Here is a 26847-nt window from a genome sequence, read left to right on the forward strand (position 1 = left end):
CTGTTAGGCCTCAAACCTGAGGCAAATTGCTAAGTTGCTTATTTAACATATTAAAGTGGACCTGGCTGCCAAGTTCTCCCAGCATCCCTCAGTGCCCACCTGATTCAGGGTCCTTCTGGCTAGTATAACCTACCAACTGCCCCAATTTCTTCAAGGCCAGGGGCTGGGCTGCCCTTCCCTATGTAATCCAGCCATTTTAGTTACCTTTTGCCTCTATGTTTTCACTCCTGGCTGTCCCATGCCCGCTCTCCCCACGGGGCGGCTCAAGGTCATCCTCACTCTGGACTATCCTGGACTATCCCAGATGCCTCTGCCTTCGGCAATGCTCTCCCTTTTCTGGCGTGTTCCCCCTTTTCTCTTTCTTTCTTTTTCTTTTTCTTCCTTTTTTTTTTTCTTTTTAAACAATAAATCTCCCCCATAGTACCTAGGAGCAGTCATGTCCTTTCCTTTTTCCTTTTTTTTTTTTTTTAATCCAACAACAATTTTTTTTCTCTCACCTAGCATAGTACCTTGTGCATTTTATTCAATTCCTCCAACAAACTTTTTCAAGTTTACACAAAGGACCAGTGGCCGTAAAGTGCAATAGTCTTTCAAAAGTTTTCTGAACTAAACATTGCTTGTTTCAAATATCTCTTCTATTATCCCAGTCGTCTAGTTAACCTTACAGTTTCCATGCTAGGACCTTCTAATGTTTATCAATGCTCTAATCCAAAACAAAAACTGCATCCCTATGTGCTGCGGCAGGTCTTTAATCCCGTCACGCGGGGCAAGGCCAGTCTGGTCTGCATAGTGAGTTTCCAGGCCGGTGAAGGCTAGTGAGACTTGTCTCAAAAACAAACAAAACTGAAAGTTTAGCTGTAACTGTATTGACTCTGCAAACATAGTTTCCTATACCCTATGAATAATTCCCTAAACCGCAACACTAGGGAACTTGAGACCCCGGTAGTTAATCTAAGCCAGACGAGTGGACAAGGACTTTTCACAGGTCTGGGAAGAACAAAGGCGTTATTAATATTCCTAAGGGCAACTGCGTAATGAAAATGTTAATCGTGGCAGCCGAAAGCACGACGTAATTCTCTGAGTCCGCCCTGCAGCGGAAAGTGGGTGGCTAAGGCGCGCCCTAACCCCTGCGACGGCGACAAGGTCATAGGAGGCCACAGCAAGGGAGCAGAGGGGCGTGCTGCTGCAAAGGCCAGGCCAGGAGAGGGTGTGGCTACGGACACGGGGCGTGGTTACATGGCAATGGAGGGGGCGTGGCTAGGGAGGGCCCAAAGGAGGCCGGTGGCCATGGGGAGGAGGCATAGCGCTGGCGGAAAGGGAAGGTCGGCGCTGCGACCCACGCTCGCTCCCGAGGCGACTCCTGATCGGGACCGCGCAGGAGCGACATGCGTGCGCGCCTGGGCCTGTGACCCGCTCGGGGGATGGACAGCGGCTCCGTGGCGGGCGAGCCGCCGAAGCGCACGCCGGGTCGTCAGCGTCTTCTGCCCTCCGGCTGCGGAGTCCCAGCGCGCCCCGGCGTCTCCCCGCTGTCCCGCGGACGAAGCTGGCTGAGGCCTCGCGGACGGGCCGCCCGCGCGTCCCCGCTGCTGCTCCTCCTGCTCGTGCCGTCCCCGCGCCTGGCCGCCACCGCCCCGTGTAGGACGCTGGCGGAGCGCTCGCGCCCGGGCCACGCCGTCCCCGCGGCCGCGCTCGGCGCCGGCAGGAACGCGCAGGGCCGTCTGCCGCTGGGCGCCGGGCGTGTGGGCGCGCTCGCGAGCTGCCGGAGAGGTGAGGCAGGCGGGAGGGCGGGTCACCCAGGTGACAGGGCTCTGCCCACACCCGGGCGAAGGTTCGGAGCGCAGAGTCCGCGTGGCCGGGCACCGGCTGACATGAATACTCGGGTCGGCCCCTGCGCACCTGTTGGAGCCCAGGGAGAAGCGGGAAACGTGCTAGAAGTACCCAAGCATGCAGGTCCGAGGGGCGCAGATCCAGGAATGAAGGGATAACATTACGCTTTGATTCCAAACTGTATTGATTCATTCATGGCCCGCCGTCGCCCACTTTGTGCCTGGCACTTTACTAGCCGTTCGAGGTAATTCAACAAAATCTTTTCTTTCCGGAACTTACTTCATGCAAGATATGCAGCATGTGTGTGCTTTGTATATGCAATGTGCACTTATCCATTATTAACTTTACATGTACTAATTTGTTTGGCAAATACTATAAAGAAAAATAGAGGCATTATGCTTAGGAATTGAAGAGGACCTCCGTTTGTGCGTTTAAATTGGGTGACCAGGATCCGATTCTTTGGTGTGTCATTTAAGTAATTGAAGGAGGCAAGGGACATCACTTGAAATGCTTAAGATAAAGAAAGTAAACCGGCTGGAATGTGCTCAGAGTAAATCGCAGATAAAATCTTATCCTGCAGGCTGATCAGCAGGCATGGCGTAATTACTTCTTGGGTAACCTGTTTCTGTCCAGTAGTAGCCATCCGCACCAATGGTTTGTTTTTCTGCATTTTTCTATGAGTATTGCCTGCATCTAAAATTTAAGAATACTTACGGCCAGCAGAGAAACTCATAAATAGTTCCAAAATGAAGGACGCTTTATACTCAGATAGGAAAATGAGCAGTGAGCATTATTTATGTCAGCATTTTGTAGGAATTAGGAGTTGGAGATGGGTCTGGTTTCTTCTGTTCTTGCCTGCCTTTCTTTCTTTCTTTCTTTCTTTTCTTTTCTTTTTTTTTTTTTTTTTTGTGGGGGCAGGGTTCAAGACAAGGTTCCTCTGTGTAGCCTTGGCTGTCAGATGGACCAGGTTGGCTTTCAGCTCAACAGCCATTCACCTGCCTCTGCCTCCCTAAGTGCTGGGATTGAAGGCAGGCGCCACCGTGCCAGGCCCAGTTCTTGCCTTCTACGGTCTATTTTGATTTGTTTTGTTTTGAGACCACTGGGCTGGCCTGGAACTCATATTGATCCCCTGTGCCACCCAAGTGCTGGCACTAAAGTCTAGGCTACCACACCCTGCTCGCTGTACTTTTGACATGCTTGCCTTCCAATTTGTTCGGTTCTTATAATTTGCCATTTTGGAGCAAAGGAAAGGGTTGTTTCTTACTGTGACACCATTTTGGTATCATTCTTCAGTCATACATGAGGACAGATGCGTTCTTAAAAGGAGAAACAGCAGGAAGCTTTCACGCCCGTGTTTAAGCCATCCGCATTTTGTTCCTTTATTCTCTGCCCTGGTTGTTTGTTTGGTTATGCGCTTGAGGTCCTCAGTAGATAGATGCTGTGCCTTGAACATTTGCCGTTGGATTCTCACCTATGCAACATCCTCGTTCATTCCGTCATCTCACGTCTACTTGGACTTTCACAGTCGTGGGCTTTAACGCCCTCTGGCTATGATGAAGGTCTCCAGAAAGGAGACTTACGTCTTAAGTTCTACCTCACCTCAGGCTGCTGGCTTCCTGCTCGGGTTCCTGGGAATTCAGAACTGCTGAGTCCTCACGTTTTGCCTTGACAGAGAGCAAGGTGCCATTCCCCTCCCTCAGCAGGAGGAGTGGAAGGCCAACTGGGAAGTGGCCAGTCCTTTTCCCTACTTTTTAGAAAACAGCTTTCTTGAAAGAAGCTTGCTATTTCTGGTTCCAGTTGTTTCTGGAAAAAGAGAAGAAGAAGAAAAAAAAAACCCTGTAAGTGTACAAATCACTGTTAGCATGAGTTAGTAGTGGGGCTGTGTGGGTCTGGGGGACCCAGCTCAGTGAATAAAATACTAAAGAGGACCGGAGTTCAAGTCCCCAGAGCCCACATAAATTCTGGGCTTGCATAGCTGCATTCCAGCAGGCAGAAGGTGCAGTTGTGGGCGGTCTCTAGCTATGTCCTTGAGCTCTGGGTTCAACTGAGAGAGCCTACCTGGGTGAATAAGATACAGATTGATCAAAAAAGATGGCAGGCATCAATCTGGGGCTTCTACAGTCAGGCACACTCACGGTGCATATCTACCTGAACACATGTGGGTGCTGGGAATTGAACCAGGGTCGTCTGGAGGAGCAGCCAGTGCCCTTAACTGTCGAGTGTCCTCTCCACCCCCTGTTATGATTGCTTTTGTACTGCTGTGTAGATACGGTAAAGTGAGGGTGGCGTTAATGTCTCATTAGAAATAAGGAACGGGGGACTTGAGTGACCCTGCCATACACTCTAGACCAGAGTGATTCCCAACCTGTGGGTCACAACCCGTCTCAGGGCGTCAAGTGACCTTTTCACTTGGGTTATATATCAGATGTCATACATGGCAGATGTGTACATTATGATTCAGAACAGTAGCAAAATTACAGTTATGAAGTAGCAATGAAACAATTTTATGGGGGGGGAGGGGGTCACCACAACACCAGGAGCTGTATTAAAGGGCTGCAGCATTAGGAAGATTGAGAACCACTGCTCTAGACTTGTGTTTTCTAGCATCTCAAGCAGTAGAATAGTCTGGCAGAAAGCTGAGTAAGGTGGCCTAAGGAGGCACCTTGAGGAGCACTTTCATTCCTTTTTTTTCCTCTTTCCGCCCACCCCCCCACCCCCACCACCATAGGTCTTTATACTCAACAGGCCTTTGGGGGTAGTTGGGGGGAGGGGTAATGACTCCTGAACCTCCTGCCTCTTCCTGAATGCTGAGATTTCAGGAGTGCGCCACCACAGTCCACTTCATATGGTGTTAAGCATTGAATCCAGGGCCTCGTGGGCACCAGGCAAGCCCCTCTACTGACTAAGCCTCACCCCCAGCCCTAGGCGGTCTTGCTGTGATCCTTCAGAGCTGCCTCTAGGGCTGGAATAGAGATGCGTTGTGATGGAAAAGGCCCAAGCAGGAGTGAGTTCACTCAGGTGAGTAGGTAGCCAGGATCGTAACCTAGCTCCTAGAAGTTGTTATAATTTAGCTACAAAGTATACCGTTATCCCTGGCTTGCTGTCTGGAAGGTCCTCTGAAAATGCTAAAAAATGAAAGCAGTAATTATGGCTGCCTCTGTGCCATGCGGAGGACTACTGGATGAGGTAGATGTGGAAATACATTACCAAGTGCTGTGCCAGGGTGTTCTGTGCCAGCTTGAAAAGTGGGTACAGGAACAATAAAGGCTGTTCTTTAACTGTGTGGAGGAAGTAACAAAGTTTATGCTAAAAGTATAGCAGCTGGCAAAGGAGGCAGCCGGGTTAAAACAGTCAGGGCCCATTTTTACCATCACATCCTTGCACTTTATATTTTCTCAGGCAGTAAACATTGCTGATAGTATAACTGTAGTCTATAGCTTGAAAAAGAGTTCTTCATTTTAACTTGCCCTGCTTTTTTGTGTCAAATAGCCTCTTTTAAGAAGAAACTGTTAGATTTAAACACCTTTTCTTGACAAAATTAAATGGCTCAGCAGTAGCATCACTTACTGCACAGGCAAAAGGGCCTGGATTCAAATTCCCAGCACCTTGCTGGGCCTCACCTATAATCCCAGCCATCAGAGGCAGGCGGATCGCTGTGAGTTCGAGGCCAGCCTGGTCTACAAACTGAGTCCAGGACAGCCAAGGGTACACAGAGAAACCCTGTCTCAAAAAATAAGAGTGACTGTGGTTTGTTCACAGCAGGACATCCATCTGGCTCTGGACACCTAATAAGGGCACACTCCTGTACACACACAGACACACACACTAAAATAATAAAATGAAAGAATTGATGAGGGCAGAGGCAGGAGGATCTCTGTGTCTCTGAGTGGTCTACATAGAGAGTTCCAGAAGAACCAGAGCCACATAGAGAGGCCTTGTCTTTTTTTTCCCCCCAACCCAAATGTTATTCCAATTTAAAAACAAAACCATTTTTGGTTGGTTAGTTGGTTGATTGGGTTAATTTGGTTTTTTCAAGACAGTGTTTCTCTATGTAGCCTTGGCTGTTCTGGACTCCTTTTGTAGACCAGGTTGGCCTTAAATTCACAGAGATCGACTGCCCTGGCTCCCTGAATGCTGGGATTAAAGGTGTATGCCACCACACCTGGCTCAAAACAAAACTTTTAGTGGTTGGTGAAGTACAACAAAACCAGGAAAACACTGCAGTGTGCTTTGCTGTCTGCATCAGATGAAGACCTTGAAATAAGTTTCTAGGCTGGGTTGGATCTGTGGCCTCAGAACTCGGAAAGCAGAAAGAGGCAAGAGGTCTTGAGTTCAGAGTCAACCCGGACTATATAGTGAGAACAGAAAGAGTAAGGGGGTTGGGGCTCAGTAAAGTAGGAATTTAACTGCTAGAGATCTTCAAAACCAGCATGGATACGAAGGATGAAGACTGAATTTTCCTTCTAAAGGTCAGCACCTGCCCTTGCACTTCTGGAAGTTCTAAGTAGGGCAGTTCAGTGAGAAAATGAAACAACAAGCATCCACACCGGAAAGCAGAAGTAAAACTCCTCAGACGACGTGACCTTGTCTGTAGAAATGATAGCGCTCCCCTGAACAACCAGGAAAAACCAGAGTCCAGCAAGGCCCCAGTGAGTGCATGCATCTGCATGGATGAGCCGCACATACTCTGAAAGAGAGGGTGGAACAGTTTGATTCAGTGAGTGACACTTAGTGAAAGATCACAAATCACACACTATTATAGAGTGTGAATGGAGAGCTCAAAGCCCCAAGTCAATGGGAAGATGTCTGTCTTTATTGGTCTGAGTACTGTATTACTAAGATGACATTACCCACTAACTGAGTCACAGGATGCAGTCCTCAAAGATCTGTGAAGCTCTTCGGGGAGGGGCAAAGTGTACTTATCCTAAATCCATGTGTAGTAGCCCAGCAAGCATGATAAGGCACAGAATCTACTTCCTGATGGGGACAGATGTTCTAGGTGGATCACATCCACGGAGAGCCCAGAAAGTGTGTGAAAGTCACACAGCCAACTGACTTTCAACAGGAGGACAGGACAGTGTCAGTGAAAATGGTGCCAACAACCCAACTAGATGTCTTTATACAGAACTGTAGCCAGGCTTGGCTACTTTTTTTGGGGGGAGGGGGGGATCTTATATCTACCATCCCAATCTCTTCCAATCCCCCAACATTAGGTAGGTGAGAAAGGGTTAGAGAGGAGAGGGGTCCCTTTAGACTACTTACTGGGATTAGGGGCATTGATTTCCTTGAGGCAAATTGATCTTTACCGACAGGATATCCAATTTCTTCTAAAGGTCTCTCGACAAACCGGAACAGCAGCCTCTCTTCCAGGCACCTCTGCCTTCTCTCTCCTGGCTCTGGCATTTTTAAGAATCCCCAGAATTCCAAATATAAACTGTCCTCAGCTGGCAAAAATCACTTCCCTCCTAGAGCACAAGACAAATCATAGTTAGCGGTCGTGGACAGTCCGAAACAGTCCCAAATCCTACACCTGGGGTTAAAACAAAAACATTCCCATAACTGGGGTTTCTAAGAAACTAAAATTCTCACTACATGGGACAATAAAGCTACCTCACTCACCCTGGATCACAGAGCTCAGTGTAAGAGCTAGCGCTGGAAACCCCTCAGAAGAAAACGCGAGTCAATCTTCATACACTTGGATTAGGCAGACCTCTCTTCCACATGGCATCAAGGGTAGGAACAGCAGAAGGGGCAATAGTTTATTAGGATGTCATCAAAATCGAACTTTCCAAAAGTTAGTTTAAAAAAATAAATAAATACTGACAGAACAGGAGAAAGTATTTGCAAAATGTCTGATAAGGAACTTATTTTTAGAATATATGAAGAACTCTTCAAGTTTAGTAATAGAAAGATCAAAGCCCAATTAAAGTAGACGAAAGGCTGGGAAGATGGCTCAGTCATTAGGCACAAGCCAGGCATAACAGTGGCCACAGGATCATACATGAGAGCCACAAAGTGTAACCAGCACTCCCCCTTCAGCTATCAAGTGGATGAACTCTGTGGTACGGTTGGACAGTGGAGTAGGATTCAGTGACACAGAAATAAAGTGCCGCCACATCCTACCACGTGGGTGGCCATTGACCAGCATGCTGAGACCACATTGCATGACTCCATGCATGTGAAAACTACAGAGTATACAGGCAGTAGGACAGAAAATAGATCTCTAATTGTCTAGGGCAGTACTGGAGTGCAGGGAGGGGGGTTGGGTGTGGTGGCTCAGCCTGTGATCCCAGGACTTGGAGACTGGTGAGGCAAGGCAGAAGTACTACTGAGCTTGAGGCCAGTGTGGGCCATTAGTTTGTTCCAGGCCAGTCTGGACTGCAGAGTGAGACCCTGACTGGGACAGTTGGCGTTCTGGCTTTAGGCTACAATTTCTGATTGGGTTGGAGAAAGTTGACTGTGGGAGATGAGTGAGTGAGCTACTCTAAACATACAAGAAACAATTGGATCTTACACAAGAAATGGGTTACGTCATACGTGCGGATCCTGGCACTGTAATAACCAGAGAGGTTTCTGTGGTGTTGGAACATGACCTGTAGCATCGAAAAGCTATTGTTTCCCGCTAAGTCTGAGCTTACCTTCCCTTCTTCTTTTTTTTTTCCTTCTAGAGCTAAGCCTGTCTGCTGGGTGCCGGCAGCTGGAGCACAGAAAGGAGGGCTTGCCCTCCTCTGTGAGCCGGAAGCTCTACTTTGACACCCACACTCTGGTGTGCTTACTTGAAGCAAATGGTAAGGCCCGGTCGTTGGCTGCACCTTACGTCACTGCAGCTTTCGTACTTCCTTTCCTTCCTAGTTATTTCTCTTTGGACTCTTAAGCCGTCAGGAAGCCTTTGGTCAGTGTTCCAGTTTGCTTTTGTTGCTGTGCTAAGCACCATAACCAAAACCAAGTTGGGAGAGGGAAGGGTTTATTTGGCTTACATGATACAGTTCCATCATTGAGGGACGGCATCACTGAACTTGAGACCCTGGAGGAAAGCTGCTTACCGGCTTGCTCAGCATGCTTTCCTAAATAGCCCAGGTCCACTTGCCTAGGGGTAACGCTGCCCACAGTGGGCTTTGCCCTCTTAGATCAATTAGCAATTGAAAATATGCCCCCACAGACATGCCAATGGGTCATGGAAGTGGTTCTTCAGTTAAGGTTTGCTCCCTCTTCCCGGGTATGTGCACTTGACAGCTGAAACTACGACGGAGAATTAGCCTCTTTTTAAAGTTTGTTTGTTTGTTTCTTAAGAAAGACACTTATGGGCTTTTCTATCCCAGGCTGCCCTCAAACGTACTGTATAACTGAGGGTAACCTTGAACTTCTGATCCTCCTCCCTCTACTTGGGATTACAGGCATAGACCACCATGCACAATGTATACAGTGCTAGGGAATAGAGCATAGTGCATGCTGGGTAATCACTTACAAATTGAACTGCTTTCCCCACCCCACCCCACCCACCTCTGCTTAAGGAAGTTTTGGTTTTATCAATACAGTGGAGACTTTTGAAAATAGTTTCTCTCTGAGGAAAAGACTACATTTTTGCTTGTCTGGGGATTTGTTGGTGTTTTTGTTTGTTTCCTTTGGCTGGGGAGAGGTCAGAGGATAGCTTGCAGGAGTTGGTTCTTCCCTCCACCCGGTGGATTCTGGGAATAGAATTCACATCACGATTCCTAATGCCTTTATGCTCTGAGCCATCTCATCTGCCCTGTTTTGGGTTGTGGTTTGATTTTTGTGTTTGTTTCTTTTTTAATTTTTAACATTTGTTTTATTTTTATTTATACATGTGGTGGAGAGGGTGCCCTCAGAAGCCAGGAGGGGCATCAAATCCCCCAGAACTGGAGTTGTATATAGTTGTAAGCTGCCCAAAAAGGGCGCTGGGTAACCACGGACAGAAAACTAACTAGCCCAGGACCTGACCTCGGCTTCCTAGCACGCATGTAAACAGCCAGGCATAATGATGCGCCTTTAACCCCCTCACTGGGAGGGGAGACAGCGATCCGCAGAGCTGGCTGGCTAGGGCATCTGCCTGAGTAAGCCCGCTCTAGGCCCAGTGAGAGGCCCTACCTAAAAAAACGAGGCAGAGAGTGGTTGAGGAAGACGCTCAGCTGTCAACCCCTGCTCTCCACATATGCCTGCGCACACACTCACACACAGACCAAAACAGTTGTGACACAGACGCTGTCCCCTGAAAGTGCGCCTGGAACCTGGCCTATGATCTTACAATTAGTATTCAGAGAAATATGCTGATTACAGTTGTCTATGCACATATATTCCTGAAACTAGGCTTTGAACTAATACAGAGTATGCCTTTGAAATCAGCACGTCTGAGTTCACTTCACTGAGTTTATTTGTCTAGTTGTACGCATTACTGTCTGGAAAGCTTCTTCCTGTAGGTGAGCTGCAGGGCTCAGTGCCTCTGTGGGGGAGGCAGACACCTTGGGTTGCTGTGTAGTTGCATAGGCCCCGCCCTCCTCAGCTTCTGTTTGTGCCCATCTGTACCACAGGCATGAAAAGGATCCCAAAGATCCTCTTGGTATCAAATGCAATAAGGTGGTAGATAGTGGGCTTTGGGGAAATGGGCAAACGCTGTGCAATAGTTGGTTCAGCTTTTCTCATCAAGGCCTTTTCCACCAAAATGTCTTTCAGCCTAGAATTTAAGAGAAAAGTAGAGAAGAGACTAGAGGTGGCGAGGGGCAGGGGAGCACGTAAAGCTGTCTTCATAAGCCTAAGTGTTCCTACTTTTCTTGACTTGGAACCTGGGGACAGCGTTAGAGATCGCTGATGAACCTAGCCGCTGAAACACATCAGGTGTTTCCTCCTTGTCAGGGTGGCAGACATGTCGCAGCCTGTAGGTCTAGCCTCACCCTCCCACCTCCACGTTCTTTTCCTTTTTCTTCTGAGTTGAGACCTTCAGAGGAACATGAATGTTTCCTATGTCTTTGCCTTTGTCTTTGTGTTTTCCTCTGAGTCTGGTTGTTTCTGTGTGCTTGCCTAGGGTTTACCATTCAACAAGCAGAGATCATTGTGTCTGTATTGGTCAAGATCACAGAGACGAATATGGATATCGTCCATAAAGATATGGTCACCAAGGCGCAGCAGGTAATGCGGGCACGGTGGGTTGGCACACTGGAAATCCGAAAGTAGGATATGACTTGAAATAAGTACTCAAGCAGCTTTTTGGATAATCTTCTGTTGAAAAATGTATGATAATTTTAAGTATAGTTCAGAGGCAAAAATTGTAACAAAAATATTTAGTTATTTATTATAGGCTTATGCTTGAATGCTCACTGTGTCAACACTGACCGTGACAGGCAAGCTCACACTAGTGACTGGAGGTGTGGCCAGCACTGTAGGTGACAGTATGGTGTTCCTGAGTGCGGCCTCCCTCCCACTAAGCTGTGACTCGCCTGCTCTCTCTGCAGATGAGTGTTCTCCTTATTCTGTCACTTTGGAGCAGAGGGTGACCTTACCAGTCCCCTCTGTACCCACACTGTGCTGTTCGAGTTTCTTTGTAGCCCTGGTAGCAGGTAAAGGTGAGGAGAAGTGGGTTTGGGGCCAGACTCAATTCCATGTTTTTTGTTTCTCCCTTTTTCTAGGAAATCACCCTTCAGCAAGTAATGTCTAAGATTGCCGACGTGAAAAAGGATATGATCATTTTAGAGAAGAGTGAGTTTTCAGCCCTCAGAGCAGAAAATGAGGTAAAATACAGAGCCACGCATAACATTCCCATGCTGAGACGTTGAGCCACACACACCTAGGAGGGCACAAGAAAATAACTCACAGCGAGCACATCATGATAAGAACGTTCCCAGCCCTGGAAATCCTGCCCAGGCTCCTACTTTCCCTCCTCTCAAGAGGAAACCTCGACCCCCACTGATAAAAGCTCCACTATCTCTGCCCCTTCTAGCCCTCAGTTTGATGGATGCGTACAGTGTGCCTTGCAATAACAGAACCTCTGTTTTCATTGTCTGCGGTATTATATTAATGTACACAGCATCCTAATGTGGTGGATATTGGGATCCCCCACCCCACCCCTGTCTGAGGTGTTAGGAATAGGTAGTTCTACAAAATGCCCCTTTCCTACCTTTTAAGTCTTTTTATGTTCATGAGTGTTTTCCCTTTGTGTGTGTGTGTGTGTGTGTGTGTGTGTGTGTGTGTGTGCGCGCGTACGCGCGCGCGCGCACGCGCCACTTGAGTGCACTGCTCATAGAGACCAGAAGTTGTCAGGCCCTCTGCAATTGGAGTTACAGATGGTTGTGAGCTGCTGTGTGGGTGCCGGGAACCACACCTGGGTCCTCTATAAGAACAAGTGCTCTTAACCAGTGAGCCATCTCTCCAGCCCCATTTTGTGTGTGTGTGTGTGTGTGTGTGTGTGTGTGTGTACACACAATGGGTGTGTGCATTTGTGTATTCCCATATTCTTGTGGAAGCTACAGGACGACTTTGTGGGGCTCGGCCTCCCCTTCCACCTTTCCGTGGGTTTGGGGGGATTGAATTCAGGCTCTTAGGCTTGCAAGACAAGTGCTTTCCCTGCCGAGCGAGGGAGCCCACCAGCCCACTCTGTCTCTTTCGGCTGTGTGCACGGCTTAGGGAAGTGCTGTCTGTGCATCTCGCTTGCATCTTCAGTCTTGGTAAAGTACGGTAAGGGAGGCTCATTTGCTGATGGCTGAACTCACACAGTTGTCTTTGAGCCCAGCTCGTAGAGGGCAGAATTGGTGGAAAGAAAAAGCAAAGGAGGAATTAAAAAGAAAACAGGGTCCCTGAAGACAAATGTGTGTGTCACAGATAGCTGTTCCTCGGTGGATGGATCCTCCAGAGGGAGTCAGGCTGCTTTCCTGGGCCGCACCTGCAGCATAGGATGACTATAAAGGGGCTTCTGTTTGTTCAGTTACTTAGTTTTGATTTTGATTTTTTTGAGACAAAGTCCTTTCGTGTAGCCCGAGCTGGTATTCTACTGACATATAGCCTAGGCTGGCCTCAAATTCATTGCACGGCCTCCTGCCTCAGTGTCCCAGTACTGAGATCACAGGCTGCACGCTGACACCCAGCTTGGGTAGTTCTGTGTCCTGAACATAGTCACATTGTGTAAGTGAAGGGGTTGATGAACTTGTGCTTAAATCTTTGCTGTGATGTTTGTTTTGTGTTTTTCCTCTGCCATATGTCCTTGACTTTTTTTTTCTTCTTCTTCTTCTTACTGTGTTTTTAGAAAATAAAACTCGAACTACACCAGTTAAAACAACAAGTGATGGTAAGTTCTCCTTCTTGTCCTCAGGCATATATGTAATTTTATGTACTTATTAATAGGTAAAACATCATAAATACAACATACATGCTGGAAAGCTCCTCAGTTCTATGTGGAATGTGCATAATGTACTTTCAAAGCACGCCTCGGGGGATGTGTTAATTACCCATGCCCATCGTTAAGGAAATTGTGCTGTAAGAGGGTGTATTTGTCTTCCTTGAGACAGGGTCTCACTGTGTGTAACTCCAGCTCCCCAGCTCATCCTGTGTCTCCTGAGTGCCTGGGTTTGCCACCAAGCCTCGCTAAATCATTGTAAACCAAAACTGCTCTAGAGCGGCCATGCAAATCCCCGAGAGCCTTCTAGAAGAGGGCAGCTTTGTAGGATTCTCTGTGGGTTTAGATGGTTGCTGGCCCAATTGTTGCTTACTTTGTAAACCAATAAAGAACACTGGTGTTAGAAAAGACTTAGATGGCTTAGTGAGAGCGTTACATAACAGAGTTGAGTATGGGCTCCTCTGGTCCATCTCTGCTTTCTGAAATGCTCTAAAGATGAGGGGCTGGAGAGATGGCTCAGAGGTTAAGAGCACTGACTGTTCATCCAGAGGTCCTGAGTTCAATTCCCAGAAACCACATGGTGGCTCACAACCATCTATAGTGTAATCTGGTGCCCTCTTCTGGCATGTAGGCGTACATGCAAGCAGAACACCGTATACATAATAAATCAAATTTTTAAAAAAAGAATTTCAGATGCCAGAGGGGAGGTTATAAACTACCAAGCTGATGTTGGGGTTGAGGGGGATCCTCTGTTCAGATAACTGGGAGGTTTCTCTGAAGCCTCTGGCATGTCCCTGCTGGCCTGGCTCCCTTGGGTTAGGCATCAGGCAGGTCCCAGGCTTCAGATTCTCATACTGGCTTTTACATTTTCTTTTTCATCTGCCCTCTGACCAGGATGAAGTGATCAAAGTCCGGACAGATACCAAATTAAACTTCAATCTAGAAAAGAGCAGAGTAAAAGAATTGGTATGTTTCTTTACTAAAAGTAAATTATTAATTTATATCTTTTTAAAGTGGAATGCTTGTTGAAGTCTTAATCTTATATGCAGGGCACAAATATCATTAGATGCTTGTCCACTTTTGAGAGTTTACAACTTGATTTCAAATATTAATTACGTTTTAGAGCGGGGCTTAAATTCGGTTTCAAGAGTAATATTTAAAGAGTTGGTCAAACTGAATTTGAACCTTTATTTCAAAGATAATAGATTATATTTTATGTAGATGTCAGTAAGACAATTACACTCAATCTATTTAGTACTAATTAAATCCCACAGCCCCTAACTTTTCAAAAGTTAGCTGATTTTTTGACTTGGGTAATATTGCTATTATATTAAAATTCTATGCTAAACTTTGGTAAAGCATCTTTCTTTTTGGTGTTTTTGAGACAAGGTTTCTCTTTGTAACGAGCCCTGGCTGTACTCGACTAAGCTGGCCTGGAACTCACAGCAATCCACCTGCCTCCGCCTCCCGAGTACTGGGATTAATGGCATGCGCCACCACGGCCAGCCTAGTAAAGCAAATTTCTATATATACTATACTATACTATACTATACTATACTATACTATACTGTAAAATGGTTGTGTGTTTTAAGGGATATATATTGGGTTGCTCTGGTGGATTTTATTTTATTTTTTTTTAATCAGTTCTGATACTCAAACTCTGGGCCTCACACTTTCTGCTGCGTTGCCAGTGAACCGCAGTACACACCACACACACACACGCTCACCTGCACATTCTTCCTGGGCTACAGTATCACCCACATTCTGCCAATTTTTTATTCCCGTCTGAGTTTCCCTGTCTTGCTCCGACCCTCTTTAGCTTGAGTGACATGCGAAGGTAACGTTCTTACTTGTAGCATAAGAAAGCTGGGGCACATGGGCATTTTTTGCACCAGCGAGAACCGGACCGTGTACAGCAGAAGAGTCCACCCAGCTCTTCGCCCTCCTGTCATTTTTCAGTCTGTCTCCCGTCAGAATGTGTCATAGTGATGAATGACACAATCCTGGAACCCAGACAAGTGTGTGAGTGTAGCCAGAGCTGCCCCTGGAGCTCAGTTGAGCTTTGTTATACAAAATAACTGCCAAGCCCATTGTCTGCGTTCACAGTCTTATGGTACTGCTCAGGTGCAAAGATCTAATCACCCAACAATCACTGACACCTTCAACAACCTCCTTGACTGGTGTCTGAAAGAGAAACTCTGGGCTGGGTTTCACTGCAGTCCACTTGGCTTAAAAAGATGGTAATGTGCTTGTGCTTACCCACGCTGGAAAGAAGTCTGTCTCAGAGATTGGGAGCTGCATGGGATTTGCTGAGTGAGGACGCCAGCTTTGCCGCTCTGAAGCACAGGGCAGCACAGTGTGGTGCCACTAGTAAATGTGTGACCACTGCGGTTCTGGAGTTCCAGGATATAGGCCACAGAAGTATCATTTTGATAATTGTGACAGTGTCGAGATGCAGGCCTTTCTTTTCCTTGTGTATTTGTTAATGCTGTTTGAACTTAAAGGTGTACAGACCTTTGAGTTCCACTCTGCCCTCTGGTGGTGATGTGATGAATGACACTGATCCGAAATCCTCTGAGCTTATGTAATCAGTTAGGGTCCTTAGTCACTGGGCTGGTCCTTAGTTCAGGATTCGGGAGTTTGGGGACAAGATTTTACATCTAATCAATGCATTTTTACATTTATTGCCCCTGTGGTTTGAAGACAACATTTTATAGCTAAAAATGTTCTAGGTACTCCAAGGCATTAACATTTTACTCCGTAACAATGTTGTCTTTAAAATGTTCATTTGCACTGTAGGTTGCCATTTGCAAAGTTACATACGAATGCTCATTATTACGGAAACACGCATGGTTTTTATTTTATCGTCAACAGAGCTGACCAGCTTTGCTGTGTCTCCTGTATCCAAGTTATCCTTTGTAACAACAGTATATCTTGATACAGAATCGTATTTCTTGAGCTATTGCTCTCCTCATTTCTGTAAATGTCAGTGATGTCTGTTCTGCTTTTAATTATGGGAGCATCGTTCCTCAATTAAATTAGTAGTGCCCCTCCCCTTTATTGGCTCTCCCAAACCCAAAAGCACATTGATCAATACCCGTATAACTGGGGCCCAGGAAATGCTGTTCTAATTGTGGGCAGGACCTGGTGGTATTATGGCCAAGAGATAAAACAAGAAAGAGCAAAGAGAAGCAGAAAGGGGCCACACATCAACAGTGTCTTGGTTTCCTTTGTGTTGCTGTGAGAAACACCGTGACCAACGCAACCTGGCGAGGAAAGGGTTTGTTTCCGCTTACAGCCTATAGTCACCCTCTGAGGAAGTCAGGGCAGGAGCCTGGAGGCAGGAGCTGATGCAGAGGCCATGGAGGGGTGCTGCTTGCCGGTGTGTTCCCCGTGGTTTATGCTGCCTGCTTTCTTAGAGAACCCAACCAGCAGCCCAGTGAACTGGGCCCTCCCACAACAGGGGATCCGTCTTCCCAAAAGATTGTAGCTTGTGTCGAGTCGATATTAAATCAGCCAGCACAGTCAGTGAGTATAAGTAAGAAGTCTCAACTACAAAGAAAGAGCAGGCGGGCTGCGGTGACGCAGGGTGACAGTCTCCTGTTAGATGTCCCGGGAAGCAGTGAGGACTGAACGTTGAAGGCACCGGGAAGACAATGGGCTAGATGCTAATCTTGCTGCATGTTTGTTTCAGTATTCATTGAACGAGAAGAAGATGCTGGAGCTGAGGACAGAAATAATGTCCCTGGTAAGGACTGAGGCTGACTTTTCTGTCATCCTGTTCATCTTTGCTTCTCCCCATGCATGGCTTTGGGGCGTGTGCACACGCCTGCACACCTGGCTTTTGCATGGGTCCTGCCTCGGCTTCTCATACTTGAGTGGCAAACGCACTATTCATCGAGCTATCTCTCCAGCCCCCAAAACTGTGCCTCTTACACCCTAATTCTCCACCCACAACAACCTCTCTCTCTCCCAGCCCCAACAACCCCATCTCTGCTTCCCTGTGTTTACTCTTCTAGATAATCTTGTGTAAGTAGAGTCAGGTGGTGTCTGTCACCCGATTGGCTTCAGTTAGTGGCTCGCCCTGGGTCCGTCCATGTCACTGCACATGGCAGAACTTCCTTCTCTTAAGACAGAGATGCGTTCTGTCGGGCTGTCTATCACACCTCATTCATCCCTCCGTTGATGCACGCTAGAGTTCTTTCTGTCACTTGGCTGCTTTATAAAATGTGATAAGCGTGCATGGCTAGACATTGTTTTAGATTTTCTGCTCTGGGTTCTTTGGGGGCAAACAGCCAGTAGTTGAGTAACGTAGGACTTTCAGACTTATCAAAACAGAGTCATGTTAAACCTCAGTGATTGACAAATGGCAAAATATAAGACATTCCTTGTATTTTTAATTTACAGCCTGAATTAAATCCTCTGTGTGTGTGTGTGTGTGTGTGTGTGTGTGTGTGTGTTTCCACATACATTGCATAGCTTAGCATTAGAGTGTGTATGTAGCTTATGGGGCAGGGCATACCCATATTGGGTTGCCTAAGACCTGTGCTGCAGGTGACATCCGCAGGATACGAGGATCTCCCTCTGGAATGGCTCCATTTCCTTATTATTTGCCTGCATTGATGTTAGTAAGAAACGACTTGTCTTTGGATTTTCAATAGAATGTTCTCGTCTTTATGCATCAGCATACCAGGCAGAGTCACTGCCCACAGAAGGTTAAATGTGTAGCCTGGAGCTGTCTCGTGTTTGGAAGGGCATAAGTCAGCTCCTGGTGGCTGAGCCTCGTGTTAATAAAACACTTGATGTTTGACCTGTGAGAGAGGACAGCCTGGAAAGATGAGGCTAGAAATAGTATGGAGACAGTGCCGTTGCTACCAAATCTAAGGCCTTGTTCATTTCTGAGCAGAACTTTTGAGGTCATTGTCCCCTGCAGGGGCTAGCAAGGAACTAGACGCCACTGCCTCATAGTGCCACAGTGTCGCAAGCAGTCTCTGGCCCTCAGAAGCTTCTTCACGGTTCTCTCAATAGCTCTTGTGGAGGCCAGACCAACAGTGGCTCGTTAGCTTGTTTTGTTTTTATTGTTTTTATTTTTTTTATTTATTTATTTATTTATTTATTTATTTATTTTGAGACAGGGTCTCTCTGTGTAGCTTTGGCTGTCCTGGACTCGCTTTGTAGACCAGGCTGGCTTCGAACTCACAGCGATCCGCCTGCCTCTGCCTCCCAAGTGCTGGGATTAAAGGCGTGCGCCACCACACCCGGCCTTTGTTTTTAATTCCCTTTTGCCATACAGAATGAAGCTGAGGCAGGAGACGGTAAGGCCCCGGACAGTGCGGTGTGGCCCAAGATTGGCAGAGCCGGGGCTAAATCCCAGCTCCAGTTGACAAGCCAGGGCCACACCCCACTGAGAAAGAGCCCTGAGTCAGAGCAACACCCACAGGCTCTAATGTTCTCAACCTCTTTGCTTTAAAAGCACGCCCAGCAAGATAGAGCCCTGACCCAGACAGACCGGAAGATAGAGACGGAGGTGGCTGGCCTCAAGACCATGCTGGAGGCACACAAGCTCGATACAATCAAATACTTAGCAGGTAAGATGCTTCACAGCCAAGTATTTAAAACAATTGAATAGAACAAAGTTAGAGTCATAAATCGCTCAAGGGCGGGCAGCGCATGTCATTGGCTGACACCATTTCTCCTGCCTTAACATATTTTTGTTGCAGCCTATCCTGTGGGTCCCAACAGGTAGAGTACCTCCTTTAATTTGCATTTGTCTTCCTTAGTAATAAAGATACCCCTGTACTTTACAATTGATGGGACCTCAACTTAGGTAAGATGCTGTCCTTCCTTGGTGGCTTAGGGATTTCAGTGAAGTTCTGTACAGGGAATAGCTTATACATAAAATGGAAGACCTTTGATTTTTGGCCATCCTACTTCCTTGGTGACACTTTATGGGGCTGGTACCCATGTGTGCACCTGCAGAGGCCAGAGGATGACATGGCTTCTCTGTTCTGTCCCTCCCTACTTCGTTCCCTTGTGGCACCCACAATCCTGTATTTGCCCTCCCCACCCTACCCCCACCCATGCACAGGCAGAGCTGGCGTTAGTGCATACACAGCTTTTCACAATGGGTTCTGGGGACTCAGACTCAGCTTGCAGGTACTGAGCCATCTCTCCAGCCACAGGACAATCTTGTAAAGAAGTTATTTTTGCTTTTGTAATTTTTAAGCCAAAGAAAGAATATTGGCTTTAAAAAAATCACTATTTCAACTTAGTTCTAACATTTCAGATTAATCAAGGATGTTAAAGTTAGCCAGGTGTGGTGGCGCACGCCTTTAATCCCAGCACTCAGGAGGCAGAGGCAGGTGGATCGCTGTGAGTTCGAGGCCAACCTGGTCTACAAAGTGAGTCCAGGATGGCCAAGGCTACACAGAGAAACCCTGTCTCGAAAAACAAAAACAAAAAAAAAAGTATGTTAAAATTATAGCAGTATTTAACAGTGGATTTTGCTCCTTATAGTGACATGCATAGCACACAGATGTGCACTTTGATCCTACTGTTGTTGTGATTCTAGCTTGTATTGAAGTGTCTTCTTGACTACTGGACACCTGGGTACCTCACATGGTACCTGACAGATGCCAGTTGCCAAGTGGAGGCTTATTCTTTAATAAACAGTGTTTCGCAGATTGCAACCCGTCAGTCAGTATACTGTTTCCAGGTCTTGACTGGCACAAGGAGAGAGGAAGGGGTGTGTGTGTGTGTGTGTGTGTGTGTGTGTGTGTGTGTGTATACGCACGCGCGTACACACATGCACTAGGTTACTAAGTAGCCAGCCATCCCTCCTCACGCAGTCCTCTAAGTGGCTCTGACACCTGGAACAGAGCAAAAGAAAATCCCTAAGAGTGACTTAAGGGGCTAACAGTCTCTTAATTGTTTTTTTCTTGCAGGGTCTGTGTTTACCTGTCTAACAGTAGCTCTGGGATTTTATCGCCTGTGGATATAATAAAGTGTCTATTTAAAGAAATTTTTATTGTTTTGCCTTAAAAGTACAAGATTGTTGGCCCACCTCCACCCCCTCTTTTTTTTTTTTTTTTGTTTCACGTATTAATCCTAACTTGACATCATGCATATTATTTATTTTTCTGCAATCTGTGGACCCACAGCCAAGGTGAAGAAGGATTTCTTAATCAATCTTTGGAGCATCTCTGTTTAGTTGGGTTTTTTGGCTGAGCAATGTGGACGCTTTCAAGACTCCATTCAACCAGACCAATGGACTTGGTCTAACCTGCAGTGTATGACAAAAATAAATACTGGTACAATTTGCTACAACTTTAAGAGTTTGTAATATGGAGAACTTAGGAACCCATTTTGAAAACAAGGTAGCTTTAAATCTAAAGAATCATCGGAATTCAACCCAGAACACCAGCCCTGCTGTGCCTTATCAACAGCCACTCCTGGCGGTGCAGCCTCGCCTCTGCTCAGCAGCTGCAGCGTTAATGATGCAGCTACCATGATACACCTTAGGGGCCTTTGTCTTTGGGTTTTCATTGTCTTAGTAGCGTTGTTAATGTGGCTTGCAGCTGGAAGTCTCGGTACCTAATGAGCTTTGTTATTCTAGCACAAGTGCTTTTTCTGCCTGCCACTCAAGTGTTTCTGGTTCTGAGACCAGGTCTTGCTATTTAGCCCAGGCTGGCTTGGAACTCCCAGTCCTGCCTCAGTGCCGCCCATCTTTACCTTTCAGCACACTTAGCTTCCCCTCCCTCTCCCTTCCTCTTCCTTTCCTTCATGATGTGGGAGTTTAACACTCTAGGTAGGTGGCATTACCTACCTAGAAAACTTGTAATTCTTGAAATGAAACCCTGCTTGGGTGTGTGGTTTAGCGTGAACTTCCTTCTGGTGAATTCCACCTGCTTTGTATCAAATGACACGCTGCACTTTCCTCCTGTGGGATACCTAGACAGTGTGCTCAGCTTTTAGGATGAGGACACCTTTGCCTGTGAGAAGCTCAGGTTGTCCCTTGCCCAGTGGGAGAGCTCCCAGGCCTGGCAATGGCCTTCTCTGCATCCATTTCTTTTGTGGCTGAAGCCGTCCTCACACCCACCTCACCTCTACATTTGAAACAAACAAATCCTGGTGCAGCGGTTGTTTTGGAGAAGTGTGTTCTCCTCTTGTTTAAATTGCTGGCACGCAGATGAGCGTGAGCATTTAGGAAGCCGTGACACTTGGGGACCCTTCCTGGCTTGCCCCGCACAGGCACAAACGCACAAGCTGGCGCACGGTGCAGAAACCGCAAGAGCCTGTGCTGTCAGATTGGTAGAATAAATCAACCCTTGTCACTGTTCCAGCCACACTGCTAAAAATAAAATCCACCTTTTGTTCCTTGGATGTAATTTCCAAGTTTGAGAAATCATTAAGCCCTCGCCTCTTTAGAAAACATTTGCATAAAAAGATTCTGAGCCCCACATACTATGCAAACCGGTGCTTTTGTTTTAGAACAATATCAGGGTGAAATAGGAGTTTATCCTTTCCAAGTAGACCCAAAAAAAAAAAGTCTCAACCACCTGATAAAATACTTTGCTGATGTGTTCTCTCCCCCTTTCAGAAGTGTCCCCAAAGACGGCCCATCCAGCAGTTGCCTTACACACTGCAGGCCTCCACGGTGCCACCTCAGTTAACTGCTTCATGTCAGCACAGCTTTGGAGAATGAGCTCAAAGCCCATGTGTTCTTAATAAAGACCAACTCCTGGGAGGAAAAAGTACCGTGTGCAGTTAGGTTTTACAATATTGGATAGGTTAAAAATAGAGGGTACATTTCCTCATGCCCTGATCAAGTATTCTTTAGGGAACACATCCTCATGTCTGCTTGAAGTGTCCACACTGCCCCTGTTCTCGGCGGGCTTGTGTCGTCTTTGATTTTGCTCTAGAGTTCTCTGTAGCACATTACAATGTTATTGTGGTTGAGGGTGTGGGGGGGCACGCGTATCTGAAGTTTAGGAGAGTTCAGGACTCTGTCCCCTTGATTTCCTAGTGGAGCTGAAAAGCGCTGAGCTATAAATACACGATTGCTGCTTTGGACACAGGCACGGTGGGGATGGTGTGACCGACACTACCCTGAAACATGCTGAAGCTTTGGAGCTCTTAGGAAATGCCTGGCAGGTTTCCAGGCATTGAGGCCAGCCTGTGGGCACATTGACAGTAGCTACAGGAGTTAGAAGAGTCCAGTGGGCAATTGTTTTCTCCACTCTTTCATCTTTCTTAAAAAGGTCCCTCTGCCTTCCTGCTGGGTGCTGTACTTTCTGTCCCCGCCCCCCCCCCCTTTTTTTTTCTTGTGGTACTTGCTGGGGACCAAACCACAGGCCTGAATGTTCTGTCATCCTGCCTCAGCCTCCCAAGTGCTGGGATTACAAGCATTAGTCAGCATGCCTGGCTCCATCTGGCTGTTTGTTTGTTTGTTTGTTTGTTTTAAGAGCTGCAAATCTAATTTCACTCCTTTGTGCTCTTTTCTGGAGACTCCTGCTATGATTTCTGTACTGCTTTTAGTCCTCCGGCTGCTTTTCTTGCTTGTATATGACAACACGCTTTTCCCTTCAAGTATCAGAAGCACCTCAGCTAGAAAGTCACTTCCAAGAAGAAAGGCCTCCTCGCTCACGCCAAAGTCTTGCTGGAGTCTGACTCTGAGTGCTTTAAGCACCAGGATCCTGAGCACAGCAAGCCGGGGCCTGGGCCACCTCATCTTCTTATGCCTTGGCATCTCTTCCCTTGGTTCATCAAGTCCCTCCTTCTTGAGCCTCTGCCTGGGAACCTCCTCACTACTGCGAGTACTCCCCTCCCCCAACCCCTGTGTGCTGTGTGCCAAGAGTGAAAGAAACCTGCCTTAGAAAACTTGGGACTCGGAGGTGATCAAAGTCGTTACAGCTTCTATGGCACTGGGCAAAAATGCGTTAACCGAGAATAATTTATTCTTTGTGTATGTAAGATATTTGAAAGCATTCAGCCTTCTTGGAATTGTATTGAGAAAAATATCTTCTTATGGATTTGCACTTACATTCCTTCGATGATAATCCAGGTCATTTTAATTGCCTCAGCAAATATTCGATGATATTTTATTATTGTATAGAGTGAATATATTTTATTATCTAGAATAAAAGACTTGTGTCTGTGTGGCTAATGCACCTTCCTGATGGTTCAGGTTGAATGTATGAAACCAGACTATACCTTCTATTAGGAGCTACTGTACCTAAACTGTTAATTCCACCCATTGTAAAATGATACCATTCTTTTGCCACTAATGAATTACAAATAAACCTAATACCAAAAAAAAGTGTATTTATAGAGAAAATATATTTGAAAGTGAATGTTGATTTGCAAAATAAATTTTTATTTGAAAGAATTTTTAGCATGTGTGTAAAGTGCTTTAACTGCCTATGTGAGAAGAGATGGTGCAATTCATATGTGGGGTTCTCAGAGCCGGGGGAAGCAGGAGTCCAGTGTCATCAGAACTCACTCCTCTGCACTTCTCTTGTCCCCACCGACTCGTACCTACGCATACACCACTGAGTACCTCCTGTTGGCAGGTACAGGGCCCAGAGAGCTCCCCTTTGAAAAAGCCATGTTGGGTAGCTCTGAAGCTAGCACAGGCCCTGGCAAGCAGCAAGCAAATTCTTCACCATAGAAATGCTCTTCCCGAGTGGGACTCTAGGCTGACCTTGAGTCAGGAATGGCTGCCCCAGAGGCATTCAAAGGAAGGCTTTGGGAAGGTGGGGAAATGGAATGTCAAGATGGCCAGAAACTTCTTGTTGAGCAAGACTCAACATTCTCCAACCAGAAATCTTTCACCAAAGTTAAGACGTCAAAGGACCTAAAGGCAGCCGGGTTTTTTTGTTTGTTTGTTTGTTTGTTTTGTTTTGTTTTTCCTTGAGGTGCTTGCTAGGGATCGACCTGATGTCCCTGCAGTCCCTCCCAGCACTTTGGAAACCAAGATGGAGGACCACCATGACAGTGAGGCTACAGAGTAAGACCTCTGTTTCAAAAAAAGAAACAAGAAACTGGTTTAAGAGCAGGCCATGGTTCCTGAAAGACGAGGCAGATTGAGGCCTGAGAGTCTTGGGTGCAGCTTAGTATCAATACCTTGTGTTTTATGCTTTCCTTCTACACCACCTTGCCTTCCCCAGGCCCGGTCACATCATTAGCAAACCAAAACCTTTGTCTGGGGACTTTGATTTTTCCAAATGTTTGAAAGGAAAGCATTTTTCTAGAAACAGATTTCCATTTCCATTTCCGTTTGCCTTACTGCCAGGTACACGTCATGATCAACCCTAAGTTTTCCATAGAAGGTGATTGCTACAGGGCCACAAGGTCATGAATCAAGGGGCCCAGGGAAAGGGGTAGGCCAGCTGCCACCAGCATCAGCGTTGGTTACTCTATTCTGACAGGTGTCATAAATATGCAAGTGTGTGTGCATGTGTATGCACATTTACTTGTGTTCAGGAACAAGTTCACAGGGAAGCTTCTACTACTGTCTGGCCAGCAAACCCCAGGGGTCCTCCCGTCTCCTCTTCTCTAAGGCTGGGGTCACAGGCACCTCCCCCCATGCCAGGCTTTGTGTTGTGCATGTGAGGAACTTGAACTTAGCTCTGCTTTTACACTAGCCACTTCACTGACTGAGCTGTTGCTTTCTAGGCCACCATTTTAAAGCGTAAGTAGTTATAGCATATAAGTGTGACCCAGCCCCTTACTTTAAACCAATCTTTCTTTTTTTTTTTTTTTCCTCTATGCACTCAGATGTATCATTAGACCCTAATCAGTTGTTGGCCATTCTGTAATTTCAGGTCAGCTTAACATTAAAGCCCAGGAAGCTGTGGTCAGTTGCAGATTCGGTTTAGTGCATCGTTTCTGCTGTTACTGTGCTTTGGTGAAGGTCACTCATCATCCTCAGCCACCTAAGGCTCCACAAGACCCATCCGCCCAGGAGAAGACACAGCTGCTTGCTTGGTGTCACCTCCCTCCCAGCATGAACCTCAGGGTTTTTCTTTCTTCTGTATTAGTGCACATGTTAAGTATGTATGTGTGCCATGGAACCTGTGCTAAGCAGGACAATTTAGAGGGGTTAAGTTCTTTCCTTCCACATCTGGGTCCGCAGGGTAGAACCCCAGTTGTTAGGTTTGGCTGCAATCAACTTTACCCACTGAGCCCTGAAGTCTTTGCCTAGCGTAGTATGTCTTATACTTACTTTTGTTAGGAGCATCAATGGTCTCCTAGAAAGGCAGTGTAGCAGCGTCTCTCCACCCTCAGAAATCACCATGGAAACCTCAGTGGTTGACACTTTGTAGGGAAAGAGGAAGTTCAAAAGATCAACTTACTTAAACATAGGGAAAAAAGCACTGAAGTGTTAAAAAATAAAATTCTACCAGTATACGTGTTCAGTTATCAAAAGGAGAAAAAAACCTATATACCCGATGACATTTGTTATTTAATATAGAAGTCAGTGTCCTCAGCTCAAAGGAGCTATCGAAAAGGCAGGCTGTTAGGTAGCAGCTTCCTCCTACATTGAAACATTCTATCCTGCAGGAATGTTCCTTAAGACAAAAGGTAAACAACTCAACTTCAGGAAGTCCCTGAAACTGACCAAATTCACTAGGCCCCTCCCACCCCTAGAGTAAACAATAAAGATAGCTCAGAGTCACTCTCAGATGTGCCAAGCTGCAAAGAAGAAACCAGACTAGCTACTCTCCAAGAAAGAGAAACCAGTTGAGCTGCCTGGCAGCAATTTAGACCAACTGAGTCAACTGGGAAGGACATTCTCCATTGAGAAGCCTGTAAGCTGTGCGATGTACTCTGGGTTCCCATCCCATGAGCCATCACCCATGCTGGGGTGAACTTGGTGATGCAGCTTTCTTTGAGGTATTTCTGTTCCTGTAAGCACCCATAATGCAGTAAGAAACCCCAATAAAACCCACTGGTCCACCAAGTTGGACTTTGGTACTATCTGTATTTTGGTCTGTCCTGGGCTCCCTATCTGGAGTAAGAAGATGTGTGTGTTGTATTTCCCCATGAACACTTTTGTCATGAGGACTCTTTTTCATCTTCCCTGTCTTCCCTTTTAGCTTCAAGCTGAAGGTTTTCTGACCACAAGGAGAGCTGCCACAACTCTACACATCACATTCTCAATAGGACAGTACCTAAAATAAAGGGGGATGGGGGCTTCTTATCTCCCTAAGTGTCATAGACCAGGACTGAGTTACACAGACAGAAGTGAATATTTAGCATTTTTAGCCCCTTTTGTAGGAATCGGGCAAACAGTTGATGAAATGGTGTTTGTTACAATGTTATAGTGGCGCACACCTTTAATCCCAGCACTCGGGAGGCAGAGGCAGGTGAATCTCCGTGAGTTCCAGTCCAGCCTGCTCTACAGAGTGAGTTCCAGGACAGCTGGACAGCCAAGGCTACACAGAAAAACCCTGTCTCAAAACAAAAAACAAAAACAAAAAACAAAACAAAAAAACAGGCTGCACACCATAAAAAGCCACACAATCAGCATAAAGTTGCCTTCCCTCAGTGGTCACATTTCGGAATGTCCTTTTTAATACCAACAGTAGGGGGTGATTTTATTTCACTCAATTTCAACAGTGTTGTTGCTAGCTCTTTAATTACTTTTTTTTAAAAAGATTTACTTTATGTGTTTGAGT

At 46.4% G+C, this 26847-nt stretch overlaps 1 protein-coding gene across 1 annotated transcript; it reads left to right on the forward strand.

Moving 5' to 3' along the window:
* The first annotated feature begins 1290 nt into the window (after window positions 1-1290).
* Window positions 1291-22415, forward strand: MCUR1 (mitochondrial calcium uniporter regulator 1). The gene is made up of 9 exons (XM_084796982.1): window positions 1291-1767; window positions 8496-8615; window positions 10865-10968; window positions 11466-11567; window positions 13076-13117; window positions 14060-14131; window positions 16860-16913; window positions 18639-18753; window positions 20110-22415. The coding sequence occupies exons 1-9, from the start codon at window positions 1422-1424 to the stop codon at window positions 20163-20165; spliced, it is 1011 nt and encodes a 336-aa protein (XP_084653108.1). The 5' UTR covers window positions 1291-1421; the 3' UTR covers window positions 20166-22415.
* Window positions 22416-26847: the final 4432 nt, after the last annotated feature.

Source organism: Acomys minous (assembly GCF_964271855.1).
Source record: "Acomys minous genome assembly, chromosome: 9".
Taxonomy (NCBI): domain Eukaryota; kingdom Metazoa; phylum Chordata; class Mammalia; order Rodentia; family Muridae; genus Acomys; species Acomys minous.

Bases quoted from the DNA above. Each gene is read 5' to 3' on its own strand.
- MCUR1 (XM_084796982.1), top strand. From the start codon at position 1,422: ATGGACAGCGGCTCCGTGGCGGGCGAGCCGCCGAAGCGCACGCCGGGT. The intron at 16,914-18,638 runs GTAAGGACTGAG...TTGCTTTAAAAG, and splicing joins GGACAGAAATAATGTCCCTG to CACGCCCAGCAAGATAGAGC. The intron at 18,754-20,109 runs GTAAGATGCTTC...TTTTTCTTGCAG, and splicing joins TACAATCAAATACTTAGCAG to GGTCTGTGTTTACCTGTCTA.